Here is a 24051-nt window from a genome sequence, read left to right on the forward strand (position 1 = left end):
TAACCTGGAACTAAAGCGACGCTGAAAATGACGTGAAATATAAATAAATAATGTAAACTGGGGTGTGCATACTGTCTCAGCTGCTGCAGTCTGTTTTTGTTAAGAATACCGGACTGTGTAATAGTGGTTTGATGTTTCCAGAATGTTGGTGATTGGAATATGAACACCGACAAGGTATTTTGACAGCATCCGAATTGATATCGCTATCATCGGACGTATTATATACTCGAGTGATCTGGATGTGTATTCGAAATAGGCCGTATCTCGGTCTATTATTTTGACTGCACAGGATCAGAAAAAAACCCATCGCGAAAGCGAGTGGGTGATGATAGGGAGTTGTTTGCTAGTTAGCACATCAGCAGGACATGATACCGTCGTTTGTTACAAACAAACGGCATTGCTAGACTAGAAATGGACATGGTTAGACGTGCAATGTTAGCCATCTAGCTAACCAGCAAGATGGAATGGAAAATAAGTGCTGTCATATGTTCTTAGCCAGTTAGCCGCTTTCCTGGCTAATGGGTAGACGAGGGCTAGCTAGCTATGTATTTTAATCGGCACCTACTCCTAGCCTATTGCTAATTACTTTGCTAACTATTTACCCGTTTATAAAGTAGAATCTTGCTACCTTGCGGTTATTTTTTTTGTGCACGCGTCCTCACACGTCTCTTGAGAGAACAATTTTGCTGCTGCTGGAAGAGAAACGGTGAAAGCTGTATAGCAAGTTGCTAGCTACATTTGATAAACAATGGCTCAAGAGGCGTTTCCTTTTCATTTTCTGGTTTGGAACAACCAATACCTTGAGCTTGAACGGCAACTACAAAAAAACGAGGTAGGTCAACCTGGGGTAGCAACATACGTTTCTCTCTTTTCAACCGTTCACGTTTTGAGTTTGACAGCTTTGCGTCCCATACCGCACCGCTCAGAAGGCTTTCATGACACACCAGTGTTGTTCTTCCACAGGAGAATGTGGATCGCTTGGACCCGCGGGGGCGCACCCCGCTAGAGCTGGCTGTGTGTCTGGGCCACCTGGAATCAACCCGTGTGCTGCTCAGACACTCTGCAGACCCAACGCACTGCAACGCTCAGAGCTGGACTGGTGAGTGTATACACAGAGGAATGTATGGGAAGAATACAAATCGCCTGTTTCCTAAAACATATTGCTGTACATTTTTTTTGAAGGATACAGTGCCTGTAGAAAGTCCACACCCCCTTGAACATTTTCTTAAGTTACAAAGTGCAATTCAAATGCATTTGTCATTTTCTTTGTCAAGGATCTACCTACACACAAAAACGAATTTCAAAACTTTTTTTAATGTTAAGATTAATGAAGAATAAAACTCTAATACGGAGCATTCGGGAAGTTTTCAGACCCCTTGACTTTTTCCACATTTTTTGTTACAGCCTATTCTAAAATTGATTTAAGTCGTTTTTTTCCCATCATCAATCTACACACAATAATACCCAGCTTTATCATTATGGTGGAGTTTCTCCCACTCTTCTCTGCAGATCCTCTTAAACTCTGTCAGGTTGGATGGGGAGCGTTGCTGCACAGCTAATTTCAGGTCTTTCCGGAGATGTTCGATCAGGTTCAAGTCCAGGCTCTGGCTGGGGCACTCAAGGACATTCAGAGACTTGTCCCGAAGCCACTTCTGCGTTGTCTTGGCTGTGAGCTTAAGGTCTTTGTCCTGTTGAAAGGTGAACCTTCGCCCCAGTCTGAGGTCCATTTGCGCTCTGGAGCAGGTTTTCATCAAGGATCACTTTGTACTTTGCTCTATTCATCTTTCCCTCGATCCTGACGAGTCTCCCAGTCCCTTCTGCTGAAAAACATTGCCACAGCATGATGCTAACACCACCATGGCTCAACGTAGGGATGGTGCCAGGTTTCCTCCAGACGTGATGCTTGGCATTCAGGTCAAGAGTTCAATCTTGGTTTCATCAGACTAGAGAAACTTATTTCTCATGGTCTGAGTCCTTTAGGTGCCTTTTGGAGAACTCCAAGCGGGCTGTCGTGCCTTTTACTGAGGAGCGGCTTCGGTCTGGCCACTACTTTCAAGGTCTGATTGGTGGAGTGCTGCAGGATTTTTGTCCTTCTGGAAGGTTCTCCCATCTCGACAGAGGAACTCTGGAGCTCTGTCAGAGTGACCATCGGGTTCTTGGTCACCTCCTTGACCTAGGCCCTTGTCCCCCGATTGCTCAGTTTGGCCAGGCTGCCAGCTCTAGGAAGAGTGTTGGTGGTTCCAAAACTTCCTCCATTTAAGAATGATGGAGGCCACTGTTTTCTTGGGGACCTTCAATGCTGCAGATCTGTGCCTCAACACAATCCTGTCTCGGAGCTCTACGATCAAATCCTTTGACCTCATGGGTTGGTTTTAGCGCTGACATGAACTGTCAACTGAGTAAAGGGTCTGAATACTTATGTAAATGTTATTTATTTATATACATTTGCAAAAATGTAAACCTGTTTTTACTACGTCATTATGAGGTATTGTGTGTAGATTGAGGAAACATTTTTATTTCATCCATTTTACAATAAGGCTGTAACCTAACAAAATGTGGAAAAAGCTCTGAAAACGTGCCAAATGTATTGTATACCTTGATTAGATTAGTATTCACCCCCCTGAGTCAATACATGTTAGAAACACCTTTGGTGTCTTCTTGGGTACATCTCATAAGTGCTTTGCACAACTGTATTGTGCAATATTTGCACATTATTCTTAAAAAAAAAAAATTCAAGCTCTGTCAAGTTGGTTGTTGATCAATACCATTTTCACGTCTTGCCTTAGATTTTAAGGCAATTAAGGTCAAGACTGTAATGAGCCCACTCAGGAACATTCAATGTCGTCTTGGTAAGAAACTCCAGTGTATATAAGGGAAACGGAGATACCTAGTCAGTTGTACAACTGAATGTCTTCAATTGAAATGTGTCTTCCGCATTTAACCCAACCCCTCTGAATCAGAGAGGTGCGGGGGGCTGCCTTAATCGACATCCACGTCTTCGGCTCCCAGGGAACAGTGAGTTAACTGCCTTGCTCGGGCAGAACGACAGATTTTATCCTTGTCAGCTCAGGGATTCTATCCAGCAATCTTTTGGTTACTGGCCCAACGCTCTAACCACTTTGGCCTTGTTTTTTAGGTTATTTTCCTGCTGAAAGGTGAATTTGTCTCTGTGTCTGTTGGAAAGCAGACTGAAGTTGAACCAGGTTTTCCTTTAGGATTTTGACTGTGCTAAGCTCTTCCGTTTCTTTCTATCCTAAAAATCTCCCTAGTCCATGCCGATGACAAGCATACCCACAACATGATGCAGCCACCACCATGCTTGAAAATTTGAAGAGTGGTACTCAGTAACGTTGTGTTGGATTTGCCCCAAACATATCACTTTTGTATTCAGGACATAAAGTTAATTTCCTTGCTACATAATAGTTTTACTTCAGTGTCTTATTGCAAACAGGATACATGGTTTGGAATATTTGTTATTCTGTACAGGCTTCCTTGCTTTCATGTCGTAATTTAGCTTAGTATTGTGGAGTAACTGCAATGTTGTTGATCCATCGTCAATTTTCTCCTGTCACAGCCATTCAACTCTGTAACTGTTTTAAAGTCGCCATTGGCCTCATGGTGAAATCCCTGAGCGATTTTCTTCCTCTTTGGCAACTGAGTTTGGAAGGACCCCTGTAGCTTTGTAGTGACTGGGTGTAATGATACTGTCCAAAGTGTAATTCATGTCTGTTTTTTTACCCATTTATCAATAGGTGCCCTTTGCGAGGCATTGGAAAACCTCCCTGGTCTTTGGTTGAATCTGTGTTTTGAAATTCACTGTTCGACTGAAGGAACTTAAAGATAATTTTACTTGTGGGGTAAAGAGATGAGGTAATCATTCAAAAATCATGTTAAACACTATTATTGCACTGAGTGAGTCCATGTAACTTGTGGCTTTTTAAGCACATTTTTACTCCTGAACTTATTTAGGCGTGCATAACAAAAGGTTTGAATACTTATTGATTCAAGACATTTCGGCTTTTCATTATTAAGGTATTACTAAAAACATAATTCCACTGTTATTATAGGTTATTGTGTGTAGGCCAGTGACACACAATCTAAATGTAATCAATTTTAAATTCAGGCTGTAACAACAAAATGTGTAAAAAGTCTAGGGGTGTGACAACTTTCTGAAGGCACTGTATGTATGGGCGACAGAGGAAGGGGTAGTCATTCAAAAATCATGCCAACTCTTATTTCCATATAACTTATTATCTGATTTGTTAAGCCAAATCTGACTTCTGTGTTCAATCTGGAGGCGGAAAAAATGTACACCTGGTTAGTCAAGGTGCTGGCTAGCGGAGTAGAACACTTGAAAAAGAAAAGGAGAGCCTTGCACTCTCGGAGCTCAGACGCAATTTAATAATGTTTCGACAGACAAGCTGTCCTCATCGTGGTATAATGACAAACATTGCGGGTCACTAATTGATATAGAGTTTGAAAGTACACACACACAGGTATCTGTAATCATGGCCAGCTCTGGCTTGATTTCATTGGTCGATTTACAGATATAAATAGAACATATAAAAAAGCATGAATGGATATTGATCACAGATACAATGTGGCTACGTAGGCCTACAAACATTATTTACAATGGATATCGAAAACACAGTCACAAGAAGGACTTCAGATCAAACTCTATGTTGAGACGAAAGGGTGCAAGGGCTTTCAAACTCTATATAAACGAGTGACTCACCGTGTTTGTCATTATACCCTGATGAAGACCGCTTGGCTGTGGAAACGTTGTTACATTATTGCGTCTTGAGTGTGGGGCTCTTTTTTTTTCGTTTTCAAATTTGACTTCTGAACTTCCCTAAACAAAGCGGGTGAATACTTATGCAACTAATTATTTTATAACATGTTTATTATTTAGTCAAATGTATTTTCACTTTGTTATTATGGAGTATTTTGTGTAGGTCAATGACAAAACATTACAGTTAAATCTATTTCACTCCCACTTTGTAACGCAACAAAATGTGAGAATTTCAATTAAGTGTAGACTTTCTGTTGGCACTGTGTGTGGGTTGATGGCGTGTGTCTATGTCCAGTTTTGCAGGAGGCAGTGAGCACAGGGGATCCTGAGCTTTGTCAGCTGGTGCTGCAGTATAGAGACTTCAAGCGAGCCACAGAGAGACTGGCCGGCATCCCAGAACTGCTCAGCAAGCTAAGACGGGTAAGGTAACACTTTGCGTTCATCGCTTCAGCCATATAACAAACACAGGTAGCACACCTGTCAATCACATATCTGAAACTCACGATGCTGTGTCACCTCTTTCAGGCTCGGGATTTTTACGTGGAGATGAAATGGGAGTTCACCAGTTGGGGTGAGTGTGTGTGTGATCGTGAAGGGCTCATATCTGCTCACAGTGGTCGGTTTCAGCACCAGATGAACAGATCCCAGTTATACTGTCACTGTGATTCACTGAAGTGTTTACGGTGGTTAACCCCCCCCCCCAAACTCTCAGTCCCCCTGGTCTCCAAGGTGTGTCCCAGTGATGTGTACCGCGTATGGAAGAGTGGCTCGTGTCTGCGGGTGGACACCACTCTACTGGGCTTTGAGCACATGACCTGGCTCAAGGGCCGTCGCAGCTACATCTTTAAGGGCGAAGGTATGACACTGGTGGTATGGTTTCCATAGTGGTTGAATGGTGAATGTGTGCCGTCTCCATGGTAATGTGTGTTTCTATAGAGAATGGCGCTGTGGTGATGGAGGTGGACCATGACAAGCAGGTGGTGTACACAGAGCCTCTGTCTCTCTCCCTGCGGGACGCTCCATCTCTCCTGGCTGCCATGCTGCCCACCCAGGAGAACACTGCCCAGAGACTCACCTCCCCTATCGTCTCCACACACCTCAACACACGCAACATCGCCTTCGAGAGGTAACCCACACACACATCGTCTTCACACACACCTCAACACCCAACTTCGCCTTCGAAAGGTAGCTACTTCACACACAACATACTCACCTACCTGGTCTGTCTTCTAATTCTTCTCTCCTGCTCTTTGCTGCACAGGAACAAGTCTGGCATTTGGGGCTGGCGCTCTGAGAAAAGTGAGTTAGTCAGTGGCTACGAAGCCAAGGTGAGCCCAGAGACACCATTGGTCTTGAAAAATGTTTCTAATAGAAAGTGTTTCTTGGCGTTTAAAAAAACAACATTTTATTGATTTACTGAATCATGTTTTTTCCTTTGGTTTGTTTTCAGGTGTACAGCGCCACTAATGTGGAGTTGGTGACCCGATCAAGAACAGAGCACCTGTCGGACCAGGACAAGTCAAAGAGCAAAGGTACACACAGAACACTCTTATGTTTTATTTGGTCATAGTGTACGTACAGGCACAGCATGATTCAATCTCTCCTGTCCTCCCAGGCACAAAGACTCCTCTTCAGTCCTTCCTTGGGATAGCTGAGCAGCATACTGCTCCTAATGGGGTGAGTTTCAGAAGGACACCTCCACCTCATATTATATGTGGTGGATAGATGCTTTGATGGACTGACTGACTGGATGTGGTCAATGATGTGTCTCTCTTCCCATGTCTCTCAGAGTAATGTTTCTCAGTGTGCCAGCCCCCATAACCCCACAGCCATCACCGCTGAGGAATACTTTGACCCAGAGTTCCAACTCAATGAACGAGACATCGGACGCCCCGTGGAGCTCACCAGCAAAGTCCAGAGGTACCGCTGTTGCCATGGCAACAGAGAGCCGGGATCACCGTCGTCATGCTTGGACAAGCACAATATCACCGCCATGTTTAATGCAAGTGTCTCTATTTTTCTCTCTCTGTCTCTCTCTCTCTTTAGGTTTAAGGCCCATCTGTGGTTGAGTGAGGCTCACCCTCTGTCATTGGCTGAGCAGGTCACGCCCATCATTGACCTCATGGCCATCTCCAACGCCCATTTTGCCAAACTACGTGACTTCATCACTCTGAGCCTGCCCCCCGGCTTCCCGGTCAAAATAGGTGAGGCTTAATCTCAAACTGACCCCTAGTCCCGACCTTCTAGGAAGGATCTGAAACAGAGTCCCAAAGAGAAGACATGGAGAGGAGCAGGTGCTATCAGAAGAAAAAGGACACGCTTTACAATTTAAGCTTAAACAAAGTGACAAGAGTTTGAAGATCTCCCCTTTCTCTTTCTCTCTCTCTCTCTCTCTCTCTCTCTCTCTCTCAGAGATCCCTCTGTTCCATGTGTTGAATGCCAGAGTGACCTTCAGTAACCTGTGTGGCTGTGATGAGCCTGTCAGCTCGGTTACTGTACACACACCCGAGGAGGCCCCCGAAGCTGGTAACCACACGCAACACACACTAAAGGGCTATTTCTACCCTACGGAGACGGACCCTACGGAGTGTAGTGCAGTGTCGCAATGACGTTTTTCCTCCCCAAAAGGGGGCAGCTCCTTGTAGTGCGCGCCAATGTTCTACGTAGTCCTGTGCCCCGTGAATGCTTTTAACGCGCCGCATCATTCCTTGCGTAGCCATGGGGGAAGTGTTGTGTATATAATCTCAGCAACTGTTCAGACAATAAACCAAACAACATTGTAGCCTTAATTAGAATGTATTTTGTTTAGAAGTAATAACTATTTTCTCTGTGACCAAAACATGACATTCTATTTTTAGCTGAGTGAATACATAGGAGCAGCATATGACATTTCGATAATGTTGTAGGTTACACCGGCAAGTTTAAGAATATTTGCCAGGGCATATGATTTAATAATAAATCTGATTGACATGTGAAACAATGTGGGAAGGCTAGCTATCTTGTAGTGTTTAGCCAACTTGCTAGCTTGGGAAGACGAGACTCTTCTTTTGCTTTCACAACAAATGAGAAGACAACAAGAACCTCTGATGCCCCCTTGTGAATGTTGCTATTTGGGAGTCTGGATGGGTGAGGCATCGTGTTACCAAAAGGTGCACGTTGCTCGAAAGAAACGTGTGTGGAAACGTATCTCCCTGTCCCTCTGCTCCCAGGGCAGACCCTGCGTCCATTTCACTGCGAGGTGGACCCCTCCGTATTTGAACCACCCCCAGACTACACCACGCTTGGTCCGGGCCGCAGCGAGCCAATGAGAGACGAGGACGATAACTTGCTGCAGTTTGCCATCCAGCAGAGCCTATTGGACGCAGGGACAGAGAGCGACCAGGTGAGACAGGAAATAATCATGGTTTACTGTTAATAGAAGTCATTGATCCACAAATTAAATATTTATCAGCTTTAGGTTTTCATGACGATTGCCACGGAAGTTCAGTAAAATCTCTCTCTGTAGGTGACTATATGGGAGGCTCTGACTAACAGTCGTCCTGTTTCTGGGCAAATACAGTCACCCCTGTACGAGGACGACTCTCAGCTGGAGAGGTGAGAAAAGTGTCCATACATACCTCCTTTTCACCTTGTTCATGTCTGATAATATTTTATAAGGCTTTCACTCTCTGGCATTAGCTTTTAAACCGTCATCCCGCTACCTCTCTCTGATAGGGCCATCCAGGAGTCCCTGTCGATCTCATTGGCTGGTGGTGAGGAAGGAGAGCCTGCAGATCCTGCCCCTCCCCTGTCCGTCTCGCCGTCGCACCCCGGAGCCTACTCCCCTCCCTCCTACAGCTCAGTGGCTGAGCCACGGTTGCCGGGGTCATTTCCCGGGGCAAACAGCTTTGACGAGCAGCTACGCATCGCCATGGAACTCTCGTGCAGGGAACAGGAAGAGATGGACAGGTGTGAGAGGGATGAGTGCTTGTAGGGTTTCTTTCTCTGATCATCCATTGTTTTCTGACCAGGGAAAGGGATGAGGATAGGAACCCGTTCTAGAGTATTTGAACACAGCCATGCAGAGTGGGATTATAAGGATGGATGAGGAAAGGATTTGGGGAGCTTGATTGCCAGTTTCCGGGATCTAATGACTTAATTCCGTTTCCTGTTACAGGGCGAGGCAGGAGGAAGAGGATGAGCTGGAGAGGATCCTTCAGCTGTCACTTTTAGAGAAGTAGCCACGTGTCTTGATTGGGGAACAAACATGTTAAGTTATTGTTTTAGTTTTTTTACCCTGCAATGTTAAATTATTATTTTATTGTTTTCATTTATGATGTCTTAATAATTGGGCATTAGGAGAGTATGGGACCAGACTGCAGGGAGGGAGGTAGGGAGTTAAAGATGCTACTGGCCTCAAGGTGGGTAAAAGCAATCTGGTGGAAACTACTTTCCATTCACCAGTGGGCACCTGCTCTATTTGCTGTCACCAGTCCAGTGGGAAGGGTTGTTTTGAGAGATGAGGGTCACTGGGAGGGAGAGATGGTAAAACTAGCAGTGCTGCTGTGAGAGTGCACTTAAGGCCCTGAATGGATGGAGAGAACACTTTTATTTAGCTTTATTTTTCACAACCCAGCTGTCATTGAGTGATAAGTCCTTTAACCTTTCACCTATGATACAAACTGATAATAGTGATATGATTTTAAAAATACTGATATATATAAGATAATTGTTGATAAAAAATATATTGTAATGGTTGAAACACAATTATGCTGGTTGACTCCTGCGTGTGACTTGGAAAATAAATGTATTCAATGGTCCTGAAGCATTTGTGTGGTAGTTTATTTCAGGTGTGTGTGTGTGCGTGCGTGCAAAGGTCAGAAGCTGATAATTCAGATATCTAGGCCAGTGTTAATCTTTGTGCTAATTTTTAACTGGAGCCAAGCATGAGCTCTAAAACAAAAAGTGCATTTACTATAGTGTACACATCTTTACAAGGATGATTGACAGGTTGTTTCCTCGCCAACGTGACATTTGGGTACAAAACCACTGTGAAATAAAACCTTGCTCGATGCTATAGATCAAGTGTGTTCATTCGTGACAATGTTGCTCTGTGTGTGATTTTTGTGTAGTGTGTGAAAACTGTTCCCCTGTGTAGGTCTGTTTTATCCCCTTCGGTACTGCTGTGTGGAGCTCCTAATCCAGGTCTTCAGGTCTGGGGTCTGGAGAGACGAAAACAGAGAGTAGAGACGGACTGAAGAGAACTTACAAGTCTGAGACTGCAGCCACATCTATTGTAAACATACTGATGCTCTGAAGTTGATTGTGACCCACACACCTGGGGTTAATACTTCATCTGCGTCCTGATATTCGTTTCCTGCCTCTTTGGCTTTGGTTGGGAGTTTGGGAAAGGAGGGAGGGGTGCTCCCTTTCGGGGACTTTGTGTGGATCATCGGTGCCACTCTCGCCCGGGGGACCGTTTTGGGTGGAAAACAGGGCAATGCGAGTGGCAAATCTGATGGGCACAGGTCACAAGTTACACACCCTGTACAATACAGGAGTAATGATAGGATTGTTATGGGGATAAGTTTAGCCTTCAGTGGTGAGTCATCTTATTTGTGGTGTTGTGACGCTCTCTCACCAATGCAGGTGTCGTAGGTCTGGGGAACCAGGTATGGGTGCAGACGGAACTCTGTCGCCTTCAGGAAGTGATCTAGCACTGCCCCCAGGGAAGGGACAGTCACCTGATGAAACGGACAGACATTAGGATGTTACCTCATATCAGAAGCAGATATCGCACAAACTTGAAGGGCTGTCAAGACACCAAGCATATACAGAGTGTCGTCTCATATCAGTGCTGTGTTTTGAGCCCATCCAGATGGGATGAGAGTCAGACATTCAGTACAAGGAATCAGGCTGCAGGAGCAGGACTCACCGGGGCATCTAGTTCTATGATGAAGCCTGTGTCTATGGAAAGCACTTTGTAGTTCTTCATCACTGGGCCACTGAAAGATAAGAGTCTGGTAAATCTCAAGAGTACTCTGTCTCCTCTCTACTCCCTCAGCCAGAGACACTGTTGTACGATGGGGCTAGGGTGCTGTTGTCAATAAAGGCTTGTTTAGTGAAGGGGGGAGAAACTTGAGGCCTGTAAGTTACAGGGTGTTGGAGTTCTGGGTTAAAGGTCAGGGGTGAGATGTTTAAGTTCAAGACCTGGGGTAGTCCTGTCTCAAGGTGATGGCGTAGTTAGTGTTGTCAGTCGAGGGGCGGAGAATGATGCTGCCGTACTCTGTGTTCTCCTTCAACATCTTCTCTGCCTTCTGTCGAGACACAGGAAAGAAACAGCTGGAGAGAGGAGAAGAAAAGGAGGTTGAGAGGAGACTAGATAAAATGCATTTTTGTATCAAAATAATGAATAGAAACATGGCAATACTCACGGGGGGATTCCAGAGAGGGCGTCGTCATATGTGTCGCCTGAGGAGGGATGGATATGGTAGGTGTAAGGCAGGGGAGAAAGTGGGGCCTGTCTCTTCTTCTCCTCAGACAGAACCTCTTCCAGCCTCAGCATCTGACCTGGGAGCAGCTGCAGGTTACTGGGGATCTCCTTCTACAGGGCACATCATCAAAGAAATTGCAAGCTTATATTTACTTTGCTCTTTAGTTTAATCTAGAAGTTCTCTGTTCTTACTTCACTCTCAGGAAAGTGGGTCAGAATGAGTATTTAACCCTGACAGCCCAACGTGTGTGTGTGTTACATACTCACAGTGGCCACAGTCATGATGAAGCCTCTCCACTCCTCTCCTGTGTTGGGGTTATCCACCTAGATCAGATATCAACAGATACCTGTCTCGTAAATCTGCAGGATTATGCAACCACTTTATGGCTATTGCCAGTAACACGTTCTGATCAGGAGTGGCAATAACTTGACTGAATGTAACATAAATTACCTTTAGCTGCACTTCCTCATTGGTCAGGGTGAGAGTGTAGATGGTTGACCTGTTGTTTTGATAAGGAGAATCCATCGACATCGACTTCAACATCTGAAGGTCCAGTTTCTCTGAGTACTGATAGGGAATTACGTATCTGATTAGTCAAGCCAGAGATAGATTCCAACACTTGATACAATACAACCGAGACATTAGATGAGTGCAGCTATTCTCTTACTGTGTCATGCATCTCGTCTGTGTACAGAAAGATTGTAGATCCACGGAGCTCCCCATAAAAGTTCTTAAATTCCTGGAAAAGGCCAAACCAGATTCAACATGAAGTCCATTGCTCTACAGTTGCAGAAACATGCCCAAATGAGTTGATTTACTTTGTATACTTTACCAGTCAAAAGTTTCTACATTGTAGAATAATACTAAAGACATCAAAACTATGAAATAACATATATGGAATCATGCTGTAACCAAAAAAAAGTGTTTTATATTTGACTTTCTTCAAAGTAGCAAATCTAAGCGTTTATGACAGCTTTGTACACTCTTGGCATTCTCTCAACCAGCTTCATGAGGTAGTCACCTGGAATGCATTTAAATTAACAGGTGTGCCTTGTTAAAAGTCAATTTGTGGAATTGATTTCCTTCTTAATGCATTTGAGTCAATCAGCTGTGTTGTGACAAGGTCGGGGTGGTGTACAGAAGTAGCTCTATTTGGTAAAAGACCAAGTCCATATTATGGCAAGAACAGCTCAAATAATCAAAGAGAAAGGACAGTCCATCATTACTTTAAGACATGAAGGTCAGTCAATCAGGAAAATTTCAAGAACTTTCTAAGTTTCTTCAAGTGCAGTCGCAAAAACCATCAAGCGCTATGAGGAAACTGGCTCTCACGAGGACCGCCACAGGAAAGGAAGACCCAGAGTTACCTCTGTTACAGAGGATAAGTTCATTAGAGTTAACTGCAACTCAGATTTCAGACCAAATAAATGCTTTTATTTTTATTTATTTTTTATTTCACCTTTATTTAACAAGGTAAGCTAGTTGAGAACAAGTTCTCATTTACAACTGCGACCTGTCCAAGATAAAGCAAAGCAGTGCGACACAAACAACAACACAGAGTTACACATGGAATAAACAAGCGTACAGTCAATAACACAATAGAAAAAAGAGTCTATATACAGCTTCACTGTGTTCAAGTAACAGACATATCTCAACATCAACTGTTCAGAAGAATGAGTGAATCAGGCCTTCATGGTCGAATTGCTGAAAAGAAACCACTACTAAAGGACACCAATAATAATAAGAGACTTGCTTGGGCCAAGAAACACAAGCAATGGACATTAGACCGGTGGAAATCTGTCATTTGGTCTGATGAGTCCAAATTTGAGATTTTTGGTTCCAACCACTGTCTTTGTGAGACGCAGAGTAGGTGAACGGATGATCTCCGCATGTGTGGTTCACACCGTGAAGCATGGCGAAGGAGGTGTGATGTTGTGGGGGTGCTTTGCTGGCGACACTGTCTGTGATTTATTTAGAATTCAAGGCACACTTAACCAGCATGGCTACCATAGCATTCTGCAGCGATATGCCATCGCATCTGGTTTGCGCTTAGTGGGACTATCATTTGTTTTTCAACAGGACAATGACCCAAAACACACCTCCAGGCTGTGTAAGGGCTATTTGACCAAGGTGGAGAGTGATGGAGTGCTGCATCAGATGACCTGCCCTCCACAATCACCCAACCTCAACCAAATTGAGATGGTTTGGGATGAGTTAGACCGCAGAGTGAAGGAAAAGCAGCCAACAAGTGCTCAGCACTGTCAAACGCCCCCTAAAACACTTCAGCGAGCAGGCCTTTCTAATCGACCTGCCCCGGGTATCCTGGAAGGATATTGACCTCATCCCGTCGGTAGAGGATGCCTGGTTATTCTTTAAAAGAGCCTTCCTCATCATCTTAAATAAGCATGCCCCATTCAAAGAAAACTTGAACCAGGAACAGATATAGCCCTTGGTTCTCTCCAGACCTGACTGCCCTTGACCAGCACAAAAACATCCTGTGGCGTACTGCATTAGCATCGAATAGCCCCCGTGATATGCAACTTTTCAGGGAAGTTAGGAACCAATATACAGTACACAGGCAGTTAGGAAAGCAAAGGCTAGCTTTTTCAAACAGAAATTTGCATCCTCTAGCACAAACTCAAAAAGGTTCTGGGACACTGTAAAGTCCATGGAGAATAAGAGCACCTCCTCCCAGCTGCCCACTGCACTGAGGCTAGGAAACACTGTCACCACCGATAAATCCACAATAATTGAGAATTTTTCTACGGCTGGCCATGCTTTCCACCTGGTTACCCCTACCCCGGTCAACAGCCCTGCACCCCCCACAGCAACTCGCCCAAGCCTCCCCCATTTCTCCTTCACCCAAATCCAGATAGCTGATGTTCTGAAAGAGCTGCAAAATCTGGAACCCTACAAATTAGCCGGGCTAGACAATCTGGACCCTCTCTTTCTAAAATTATGTGCCGAAATTGTTGCAACCCCTATTACTAGCCTGTTCAACCTCACTTTCATATCGTCTGAGATTCCCAAAGATTGGAATGCTGCCACAGTCAACCCCCTCTTCAAAGGGGAGACACTCTCAACCCAAACTGCTACAGACCTATATCTATCCTACCCTGCCTTCTAAGGTCTTCGAAAGCCAAGTTAACAAACAGATCACCGATCATTTTGAATCCCACTGTACCTTCTCCGCTATGCAATCTGGTTTCAGAGCTGGTCATGGGTGTACCTCAGCCACGGTCAAGGTCCTAAACGATATCATAACCGCCATTGATAAGAGGCAATACTGTGCAAACGTATTCATCGACCTGGCCAAGGCTTTCGACTCTGTCAATCACCACATTCTTATCGGCAGACTCAACAGCCTTGGTTTCTCAAATGACTGCCTCGCCTGGTTCACCAACTACTTCTCTGATAGAGTTCAGTGTGTCAAATCGGAGGGCCTGTTGTCCGGACCTCTGGCAGTCTCTATGGGGGTGCCACATGGTTCAATTCTCAGGCCGACACTCTTCTCTGTATTCATCAATGACGTCGCTCTTGCAGCTGGTGATTCTCTGATCCACCTCTACGCAGACGACACCATTCTGTATACTTCTGGCCCTTCTTTGGACACTGTGTTAACAAACCTCCAGACGAGCTTCAATGCCATACAGCTCTCCTTCCGTGGCCTCCAACTGCTCTTCAATGCAAGTAAAACTAAATGCATGCTCTTCAATCGATCGCTGCCCGCACCTGCCCGCCCGTCCAGCATCACTACTCTGGGCGGTTCTGATTTAGAATATGTGGACAACTACAAATACCTAGGTGTCTGATTAGACTGTAAACTCTCCTTCCAGACTCACATTAAGCATCTCCAATCCAAAATTAAATCTTGAATCGGCTTCCTATTTCACAACAAAGCATCCTTCACTCATGCTGCCAAACATACCCTCGTAAAACTGACAATCCTACCGATCCTCGATTTCGGCGATGTAATTTACAAAATAGCCTCCAACACTCTACTCAATAAACTGGATGCAGTCTATCACAGTGCCATCCGTTCTGTCACCAAAGCCCCATATACTACCCACCACTGTGACCTGTACGCTCTCGTTGGCTGGCCCTTGCTTCATAATCGTCACCAATCCCACTGGCTCCAGGTCATCTACAAGTCTTTGCTAGGTAAAGCCCCGCCTTATCTCAGCTCACTGGTCACCATAGCAGCACCCACCCGTAGCACGCGCTCCAGCAGGTATATTTCACTGGTCACCCCCAAAGCCAATTCCTCCTTTGGCCGCCATTCCTTCCAGTTCCCTGCTGCAAATGACTGGAACAAACTGCAAAAATCACTGAAGCTGGAGACTCATATCTCCCTCACTAACTTTAAGCACCAGCTGTCAGAGCAACTCACAGATCACTGCACCTGTACATAGCCCATCTGTAAATAGCCCATCCAACTACCTCATCCCCATACTGTATTTATTTATTTATCTTGCTCCTTTACACCCCAGTATCTCTACTTGCACATTCATCTTTTGCATATCTATCACTCCAGTGTTTAATTGCTAAATTGTAATTACTTCGCCACCATGGCCTATTTATTGCCTTACCTCCCTTATCTTACCTCATTTTCACATACTGTATATATACTTTTTCTACTGTATTATTGACTGTATGTTTGTTTATTCCATGTGTAAATCTGTGTTGTTGTATGTGTCGAACTGCTTTGCTTCATCTTGGCCAGGTCGCAGTTGTAAGTGAGAACTTGTTCTCAACCTGCCTACCTGGTTAAATAAATATTTTTGAAAGATTATGTGATTAATGATTCATTTACTTCTGTCCCTCATTTGAAGGTCAACCCTGTTATGTTATGTGAACTGAACTATCATTTTAATAGGGTGAAACTATTCATTTTTAAACATTTACTTCAAAAGAAACATTGAACATCTAATAGTCAAATCATAGTGTAAAACCAGGTGAGCTGGTTCTACTCTTTTAGGCCATTTTCTGGTGTTTTGTGGGGGAAAACTGAGCAGCTAGAGCATAACATGTCAACCCTGTCACGCATAGATAGACAGGCAAGAAATGTTTAACATTTTTTGTGAAACTTGCATTCAATTGGCCCTCCCTGTAATACACAACAACCTTCCATTCTCCCTGTTACAAGAGAATTCATGGTTGATTTAACTAGTAATTACCAGTTGGAGGTTCTGTATCATACCATGCATCGGATGCACAAAACCTAGACCTACACGTTGAAATACAGTGCCTTCAGAAAGTATTCACACCCCTTAACTCTTTCCACACTTTGCTCTGTAACAGCCTGAATTTAAATGTATATTTTTTTGTTGTTGAAATTTATACACATTTAAAGCTGAAATATCTTGAGTCAATTTTTGAAATTTAACTAGGCATTTCAGTTAAGAAAAATTATTGTTTACAATGACTGTCACGGCCGTCGTAGTGATTGGACCAAAATGCAGCTGGAATGTGTATGCTCATTTTCTTCTTTATTAAATAAATGAACACTGAACCAAAAGAACAATGAAAACAGTCCTGTCAGGCACACAGCTAAACAACAAACAACTACCCACAAAAACCCCATGAAAAAACACCCCCTACTAAATAGGACCTTCAACTGGAGGCAACGAGGAACAGCTGCCTCCAATTGAAGGTCAAAACAATAAACGAAACATAGAAATAGAATAACTAGAAAATAGAACATAGAAATACAAAACATAGAACACTACCCAAAAACTCTGACAACACAAAACAAACACACCCCTGCCACGTCCTGACCAAACTACAATAACAAATAACCCCTTATACTGGTCAGGATGTGACAATGACAGCCTAGGAACAGTGCGCTAACTGCCTTGTTCAGGGGCAGAATGACAAATTTATACCTTGTCAGCTCAGGGATTCGATCTAGCAACTCTTTCGGTTACTGGCCCAACGCTCTAACCACTAGGCTACCTGCCACAATAACTATTTAACTCCTTTGTTATGGAAAGACTAAATACATCCAAAAGTAAAAATTTGCTTAACAAGTCACATAAGTTACATGGACTCACTCTGTGTGCAATAATATCGATAAACATAATTTTTTTAATCATTGCCCCATCTCTGTACCCCACACATCAGTCGAGTAGTGAATTTCAAGCACAGATTCAACCACAAAGACCAGGGAGGTTTTCCAATGCTTCGCAAAGAAAATGGCACCTATTGGTAGATGGGTAAAAAAACTAAACAGACATTGAATATCCCTTTAAGCATAGTGAAGTTATTAATTACACTTTGGATGGTGTATCAATACACCCAGTCACAACAAAGATACAGGTGTCCTTCCTAACTCAGTTGCCGGAGAGGAAGGAAACCGCTCAGTGATTTTACCATGAAGCCAATGGTGACTTTAAAACAGTTACAGAGTTTAATGGCTGTGATAAGAGAAAACTGAGGATGGCTCAACCATATTGTAGTTACTCAACAATACTAACCTTATTAACAGAGTGAAAAGAAGGAAGCCTGTACAGAATAAAAATATTCCATAACATGCATCCTGTTTGCAATAAGGCACTAAAGTAATACTGCCCAAGAATTGGCAAAGAAATTCACTTTTTGTCCTGAATAAAAGCGTTGTTTGTGGCAAATCCAACACAACACATCACTGAGTATCAGTCTTCATATTTTCAAGGATGGTGGTGGCTGCATCATGTTATGGGTATGCTCGTCATTGGCAAGGACTAGGGAGTTTTTTTTGTTGATAAAAATAAATGGAATAGATTTAAGCACATGCAAAATTCTAGAGGAAAACCTGGTTCAGTCTGCTTTCCAACACTGTGAGACAAATTCCCCTTTCTGCAGGACAAGAAGTTAAACTCAGGGCCAAATATACACTGGAGTTGCTTACCAAGACAACATTGAATGTTCCTCTGTGGCCTAGTTACAGTTCGGACTTAAATTGTCTTCAAAATCTATTGCAAGACTTGAAAATGTCTGTCTAGAAAATGATCAACAGCCATCTTGGCAGAGCTTGAAGAGTGAAAAAAAGAATAATTGGCAAATATTGTACAATCCAGGTGTGCAAAGCTCTGGAGACTTACTCAAAAGACTCACAGCTGTCATCGCTGCCAAAAGGCGAACTTACATGTATTGACTCAGGGGGTTGAATACTTATCTAATCAGCATATATTAGTGTTTCATTTTTCATTCATCTTTTTCAAAATATACATTTTTTTTTCCCACTTTGACAGAGTACTTTGTGGATATCGTTGAAAAAACAAACAATCAAAACCATTTTAATCCTAGTTCGTAACAAAGATAAATGTGGAAAAAGTCAACTGGTGTGAATACTTTCTGAAGACACTTTATTGTGAAGTGTTGTACAATGTATAGTTTTTGTTTAAATCGCTAAAAAAACTTTTTTATTTTTAATTCTTTTAAACAGCCTAACGCCGATTTCATTATTTCATTAAGCTAAAGAGAGGCACTTACTATAGTATTTTTTCCCCTCTCAATATGTTTTTTATGAAGTTAAACATGTGCTCTTTATGATAGAATGTTTAAATTAGTTGAAATCTCCCCCCAAAAATGTACAATTTAGATTATATCACTGCCAAAGTTTTGTTCGGTGGGCAAAACAATTATCTCCACTGGTTGATGCTTATTTATAAAATCCTCTTAGGCCTCATTCCCCCCTATCTAAGATACCTACTGCAGCCCTCATCCTCCACATACAACACTCGTTCTGCCAGTCACATTCTGCTAAAGGTCCCCAATGCACACACATCCTTGGGTCGCACCTCTTTTCAGTTCGCTGCAGCTAGCGACTGGAACGAGCTGCGACAAACACTCAAACTGGACAGTTTTATCTCAATCTCTTTATTCAAAGACTCAATCATGGACACTCTTACTGACAGTTGTGGCTGCTTCGTGTGATGTATTGTTGTCTCTACCTTCTTGCCCTTTGTGCTGTTGTCTGTGCCCAATAATGTTTGAACCATGTTTTGTGCTGCTACCATGTTGTGCAGCTGCCATGTTGTGTTGCTACCATGTTGTTGTCGTGTTGTGTTGCTACCATGCTGTGTTTTCATGTGTTGCTGCCATGCTATGTTGTTGTCTTAGGTCTCTCTTTATGTAGTGTTGTGGTGTCTCTCTTGTCGTGATGTGTGTTTTGTGATATATTTTTTTCTTCCTTTTTTTCTTTTTAATCCAAGCCCCCGTCCCCGCAGGAGGGCTTTTGCCTTCTGGTAGGCCTCATTGTAAATACGATTTTTGTTCTTAACTGACATGCCTAGTTAAATAAAACATTTAAATCCAAATCTCCATTGATCAATATGTAAAGAGTAATTTAAGAAGCTGCATGAGGAGCCACTTTGGCCACCAGGTAGACTAGATGTCATAGCCATGCATTTCTGGGAAATTTTCAGCCATTATATGCATTTGAGCAAAGATGCTATTTGCATCTACATGTATTACGTGATGTTAAATATATCACTTTTTTAACTTTATTTTCGTAAGGGTCACTCTGTCATTTTCTCTCTGCCAGTCCTTATTGGCCGATCCCCCATTCTCTCTCTCCTGTTCGTTACCTTCTCTCCAGTGTATTTCTTCAGCAGCTGTCCTGAGTAATACAGAGGAAGGGCTGTGATGGTCTCCCTCCTCTTGTAAACCCGTCTAGTGGTTGCAGTCATGGTTCCACTTTGTCCTGGTCCTGCTTAGCCCAACTCTGTTTGGGTTAGTCCAGTTCAGTTCACATAAACTTTAAGTTCGACTTCAGTTTAAACCACTATACATGTAGATCCAGATCCCTGTGGCTCTGTCCACCACTTGATCTAATTACCTCAGAACTTTTAGTGTTGTTGTTTTATCTGTCTGTGTGACTCATTGACTTAGCTTATCGTCTTCTCTCTCCCTCAGTCCTTGGTCAGTATAAGGCTGGTTGGACTGAGGGAATGAGGAAGCAGTGCAGTGATTTACAGAGTGGAAAGTAATACCTCTAGGTACTAGGGCGCCCCTTAGCACTTTAGACCTGCAACTGGCACAACTGCCACCTTCACATGACTATGTACTGTGCCCAACCTCCGAAGTGACTCTTATCAACTGTATGGAAGGTTTTCCTTTGTGTTGTCTCAGGAATGCTGCACTATCTCTCCAACATCCATTTTGTCACACGTCTGGGTAGCAGAGGTCCTGTTGTCTTTACGTCCTGTAGGTCTGATACTGTATCTGATTGGAAGTTAACCCTGAAAAGACTAAGCCTTTTTATTTATTTTTTATTTTATTAAACCTTTATTTAACCAGGTAGGCCAGTTGAGAACAAGTTCTCATTTACAACTGCGACCTGGCCAAGATAAAGCAAAGCAGTGCGACAAAAACAACAACACAGAGTTACACATAAACAAACGTAGAGTCAATAACACAAAAGAAAAGAAAAATAGAAAAATATATGTACAGTGTGTACATCAACACAAAGCAGCCACAACTGTCAGTAAGAGTCTTTGAATGAAGAGATTGAGATAAAACTGTCCAGTTTGAGTGCTTGTTGTAGCTCATTCCAGTCGCTAGCTGCAGCGAACTGAAAAGAGGAGCGACCCAGGGATGTGTGTGCTTTGGGGACCTTTAACAGAATGTGACTGGCAGAACGGGTGTTGTATGTGGAGGATGAGGGCTGCAGTAGATATCACAGAAAGGGGGGAATGAGGCCTAAGAGGGTTTAATAAATAAGCATGAACCAGAGGGTCTTGCGACGGGTATACAGAGATGACCAGTTTACAGAGGAGTATAGAGTGCAGTGATGTTTCCTATAAGGAGCATTGGTGGCAAATCTGATGGCCGAATGGTAAAGAACGTCTAGGCGCTCCGAGAGCACCCTTACCTGCCAATCAATAAATTATGTCTCCGTATTCTAGCATGGGTAGGATGGTCATCTGAATCAGGGTTAGTTTGGCAGCTGAGGTGAAAGAGGAGCGATTTCGATAGTGGAAACCAAGTCTAGATTTAACTTTAGCCTGCAGCTTTGATATGTGCTGAGAGAAGGACGGTGCACCGTCTAGCCACACTAGCCATATCGTCTAGCCACACCGTCTAGCCTTTGTGAGGGGGGTTCTACTAAACTAACGTTTGGAATTGTTTTTAAATGGCCAAACCATGGATCATTTAGCGATTTGATTTGGAATTTTAGGACACCTGTAGGTATAAAATGAAATATATAAAAAATGTAATTGAATAACATGTTAATTAATGGCAAAACAGCAAGTAAAAAAAATTGTAATCATAAGGAATAAGGTTTTCAAGTGTCTCTTATATCAAGGGGAGACACTATATATACAAAAGTATATGGACACCCCTTCAAATGAGTGGATTCGGCTATTTCAGCCACACCCATTGCTGACAGGTGTATAAAATCGAGCACACAGCCATGTAATCTCCATACACAAACATTGGCAGTAGAATGGCCTTACTGAAGAGCTCAGTGACTTTCAATATGGCACTGTCATAGGATGCCACCTTTCCAACAAGTTAGTTCGTAAAAAACTGTCCCTGCTAGAGCTGCCCTCGTCGACTGTAAGTGCTGTTATTGTGAAGTGGAAACATCTAGGAGCTACAACGGCTTGGCCACAAAGTGGTAGGCCACACAAGATCACAGAACGGGAGTGCTGAAGCGCGTAGCTTCATGAAATGGGTTTCAATGGCCGAGCAGACGCACAAAAGCCTAAGATCACCATGCTCAATGCCAAGCGTCAGGCTTGGCAGTCCGACAGACAAATCTGGGTTTGACGAATGCCAGAAGAACGCTAACTGTCTCAATGCATGGTGCCAACTGTAATGTTTGGTGTAGGAGGAATAATGGTCTGGGGCTGTTTTTCATGGTTCGGGCTAGGCCCCTTAGTTCCAGTGCAGGGAAATCTTAACGCTGCTGCATACAATGACATTCTAGACAATTCTGTGCTTCCAACTTTGTGACAACAGTTTGGGGAAGGCCCTTTCCTGTTTCCGCATGACAATGCCCCCTTACCCGAAAGCGAGGTCCAAACAGAAATGGTTTGTCGAGATCGGTGTGAAAGAACTTGACTGGCTTGCACAGAGCCCTGACCTCAACCCCATCAAACACCTTTGGGATGAATTGGAACGTCGACTGTGAGCCAGGCCTATTCGCCCAACATCAGCACCCAACCTCACTAATGCTCTTGTGGCTGAATGGCAGCAAGTCCCGGCAGCAATGTTCCAACATCTAGTGAAAAGCCTTCCCAGAAGAGTGGAGGCTGTTATAGCAGCAAAGGGGGGACCAACTCCATATTAATGCATATGACTTTGGAATGAGATGTTTGACGAGCAGGTGTCCACATAATTTTGGTAATATAAATATATAGGAAGGAAATAAATAAAAAACACCCCAAACATGCTCAATCCGTGACATGTCTGGTGAGTATGCAGGCCATGGAGGAATTGGGACCTTTTCAGCTTCCAGGAGTTGTGTACATTTCCTTGTGACATGCATTATCATTCTGAAACATGAGGTGGTGGCGGCGGATGAATGGCACGACAATGGGCCTCAGGATCTCATCCCTGTATCTCTGTGCATTCAAATTGCCATTGATAAAATGCAATTGTGTTCGTTGTTCGCAGCTTAAGCCTGCCCATACCATAACCCCACTGCCACCATGGGGCACTCAGTTCACAACGTTGCCATCAGCAAACCGCTCACCCACACAATGCCACTTTTGCCTACTGAAGTAGGTTATGACGCCGAACTGTAGTCAGGTCAAGACCCTGGTGTGGACGACGAGCACGCAGGTGAGCTTCCCTGAGACGGTTTCTGACAGTTTGTGCAGAAATGTTTCGGTTGAGCAATCCCACAGTTTCATCAGCTGTCCGGGTGGCTGATCTCAGACTATTCCCCAGATGAAGAAGCTGGATGTGGAGGTCCTGGGCTGGCATGGTTACACGTGGTCTGCGATTGTGAGGCCGGTTGGTCGTACTGTCAAATTCTCTAAAACGACGGTAGAGAAATTAACATTCTGGCAACATCTGGTGGACATTCTTGCAGTCAGCATGACAATTACACGCTCCCTCAACTTGAGACATCTGTGGCATTGTGTTGTGTGACAAAAGTGCACATTTTAGACTGGCCTTTTATTGTCCCCAGCACAAGGTGCACCTGTGCAACAAGGATGTAAACAAATTTGTGCTCAAAATTTGACATAAATAAGCTTTTTGAGCATATAAAACATTTCTGAGATATTTTATTTCAGCTCATGAAACATGGGACCAACACTTTCCATGTTGTGTTTATATTTTAGTTCAGTGTAGTTTGTAGCCCAAACGGTTCAGACGGTTCAGACGCTACAGACAGAAGTTGGCACATCGGCGGTACCGACGAGTCCCGTGGGGATTGTGGGGGTCGTAGAGCAAAACGGAGAACATCATCTTGTTCGTGAGAGTCTCATCTTTCCATAGAATTATATTAGTTTTGTAGGCCAAACCGCTCAGATGCTACATAGTTTTTTGCGAGAAGACCAATTTTCGTGATGTCTCCTAGTCTGACAAGCAGTGCTGTAGCCCTGCCACTTTCCACCGCAGATGTGGAAGGCCGACATAGGCGGCTGCGGTGGATTGAGATGCAGCCCATTCAAAACAACAGATAGCACGGGTGCCTCAATCGACTCTTAAGGATTAACTCCGTAGTAATGCCATTAGTCAACAAGTCAGATTTTGAATCCACACTACAGATTTTGAATCCAAACAAGTCAGATGCCTATAAAAGGCTCGCTGATTAATTGTCTCTTTCTATTTTGCTCCTGACAG

At 43.6% G+C, this 24051-nt stretch overlaps 2 protein-coding genes across 6 annotated transcripts; one reads left to right on the forward strand and one right to left on the reverse strand.

The window, feature by feature from the left end:
* Positions 1 to 47: 47 nt before the first annotated feature.
* ankrd13d (ankyrin repeat domain 13 family, member D) lies at positions 48 to 9596 on the forward strand. Of its 4 annotated transcripts, XM_014199573.2 has the most exons (16): positions 57 to 832; positions 964 to 1099; positions 5088 to 5212; positions 5318 to 5363; positions 5505 to 5648; positions 5729 to 5918; positions 6054 to 6120; positions 6243 to 6324; positions 6408 to 6469; positions 6582 to 6712; positions 6839 to 6996; positions 7205 to 7318; positions 8002 to 8174; positions 8298 to 8386; positions 8507 to 8740; positions 8949 to 9596. In XM_014199573.2, exons 1-16 carry the CDS (start codon positions 749 to 751, stop codon positions 9010 to 9012), a joined length of 1899 nt encoding a protein of 632 aa, XP_014055048.1. In that variant the 5' UTR covers positions 57 to 748; the 3' UTR covers positions 9013 to 9596. The 4 variants fall into 4 exon arrangements, with proteins under 4 accessions (XP_014055047.1, XP_014055046.1, XP_014055048.1 ...); XM_014199572.2 differs by having other exon boundaries at positions 48 to 832; positions 6582 to 6996; positions 8352 to 8386; XM_014199571.2 differs by having other exon boundaries at positions 52 to 832; positions 6582 to 6996.
* On the reverse strand, positions 9596 to 20207 carry LOC106604676 (signal-transducing adaptor protein 1). Of its 2 annotated transcripts, XM_014199574.2 has the most exons (10): positions 19836 to 20206; positions 11933 to 12004; positions 11716 to 11832; positions 11532 to 11588; positions 11206 to 11375; positions 10982 to 11113; positions 10707 to 10776; positions 10413 to 10515; positions 10110 to 10286; positions 9596 to 9993 (listed from the first exon to the last, which is right to left on the reverse strand). In XM_014199574.2, the coding sequence occupies exons 1-10, from the start codon at positions 19935 to 19937 to the stop codon at positions 9968 to 9970; spliced, it is 1026 nt and encodes a 341-aa protein (XP_014055049.2). In that variant the 5' UTR covers positions 19938 to 20206; the 3' UTR covers positions 9596 to 9967. The 2 variants fall into 2 exon arrangements, with proteins under 2 accessions (XP_014055049.2, XP_045574057.1); XM_045718101.1 differs by lacking the exon at positions 10110 to 10286 and having other exon boundaries at positions 19836 to 20207.
* Between the last annotated feature and the right edge of the window lie 3844 nt (positions 20208 to 24051).

The sequence above is a fragment of the Salmo salar genome, chromosome ssa05, assembly GCF_905237065.1.
Source record: "Salmo salar chromosome ssa05, Ssal_v3.1, whole genome shotgun sequence".
Taxonomy (NCBI): Eukaryota; Metazoa; Chordata; class Actinopteri; order Salmoniformes; family Salmonidae; genus Salmo; species Salmo salar.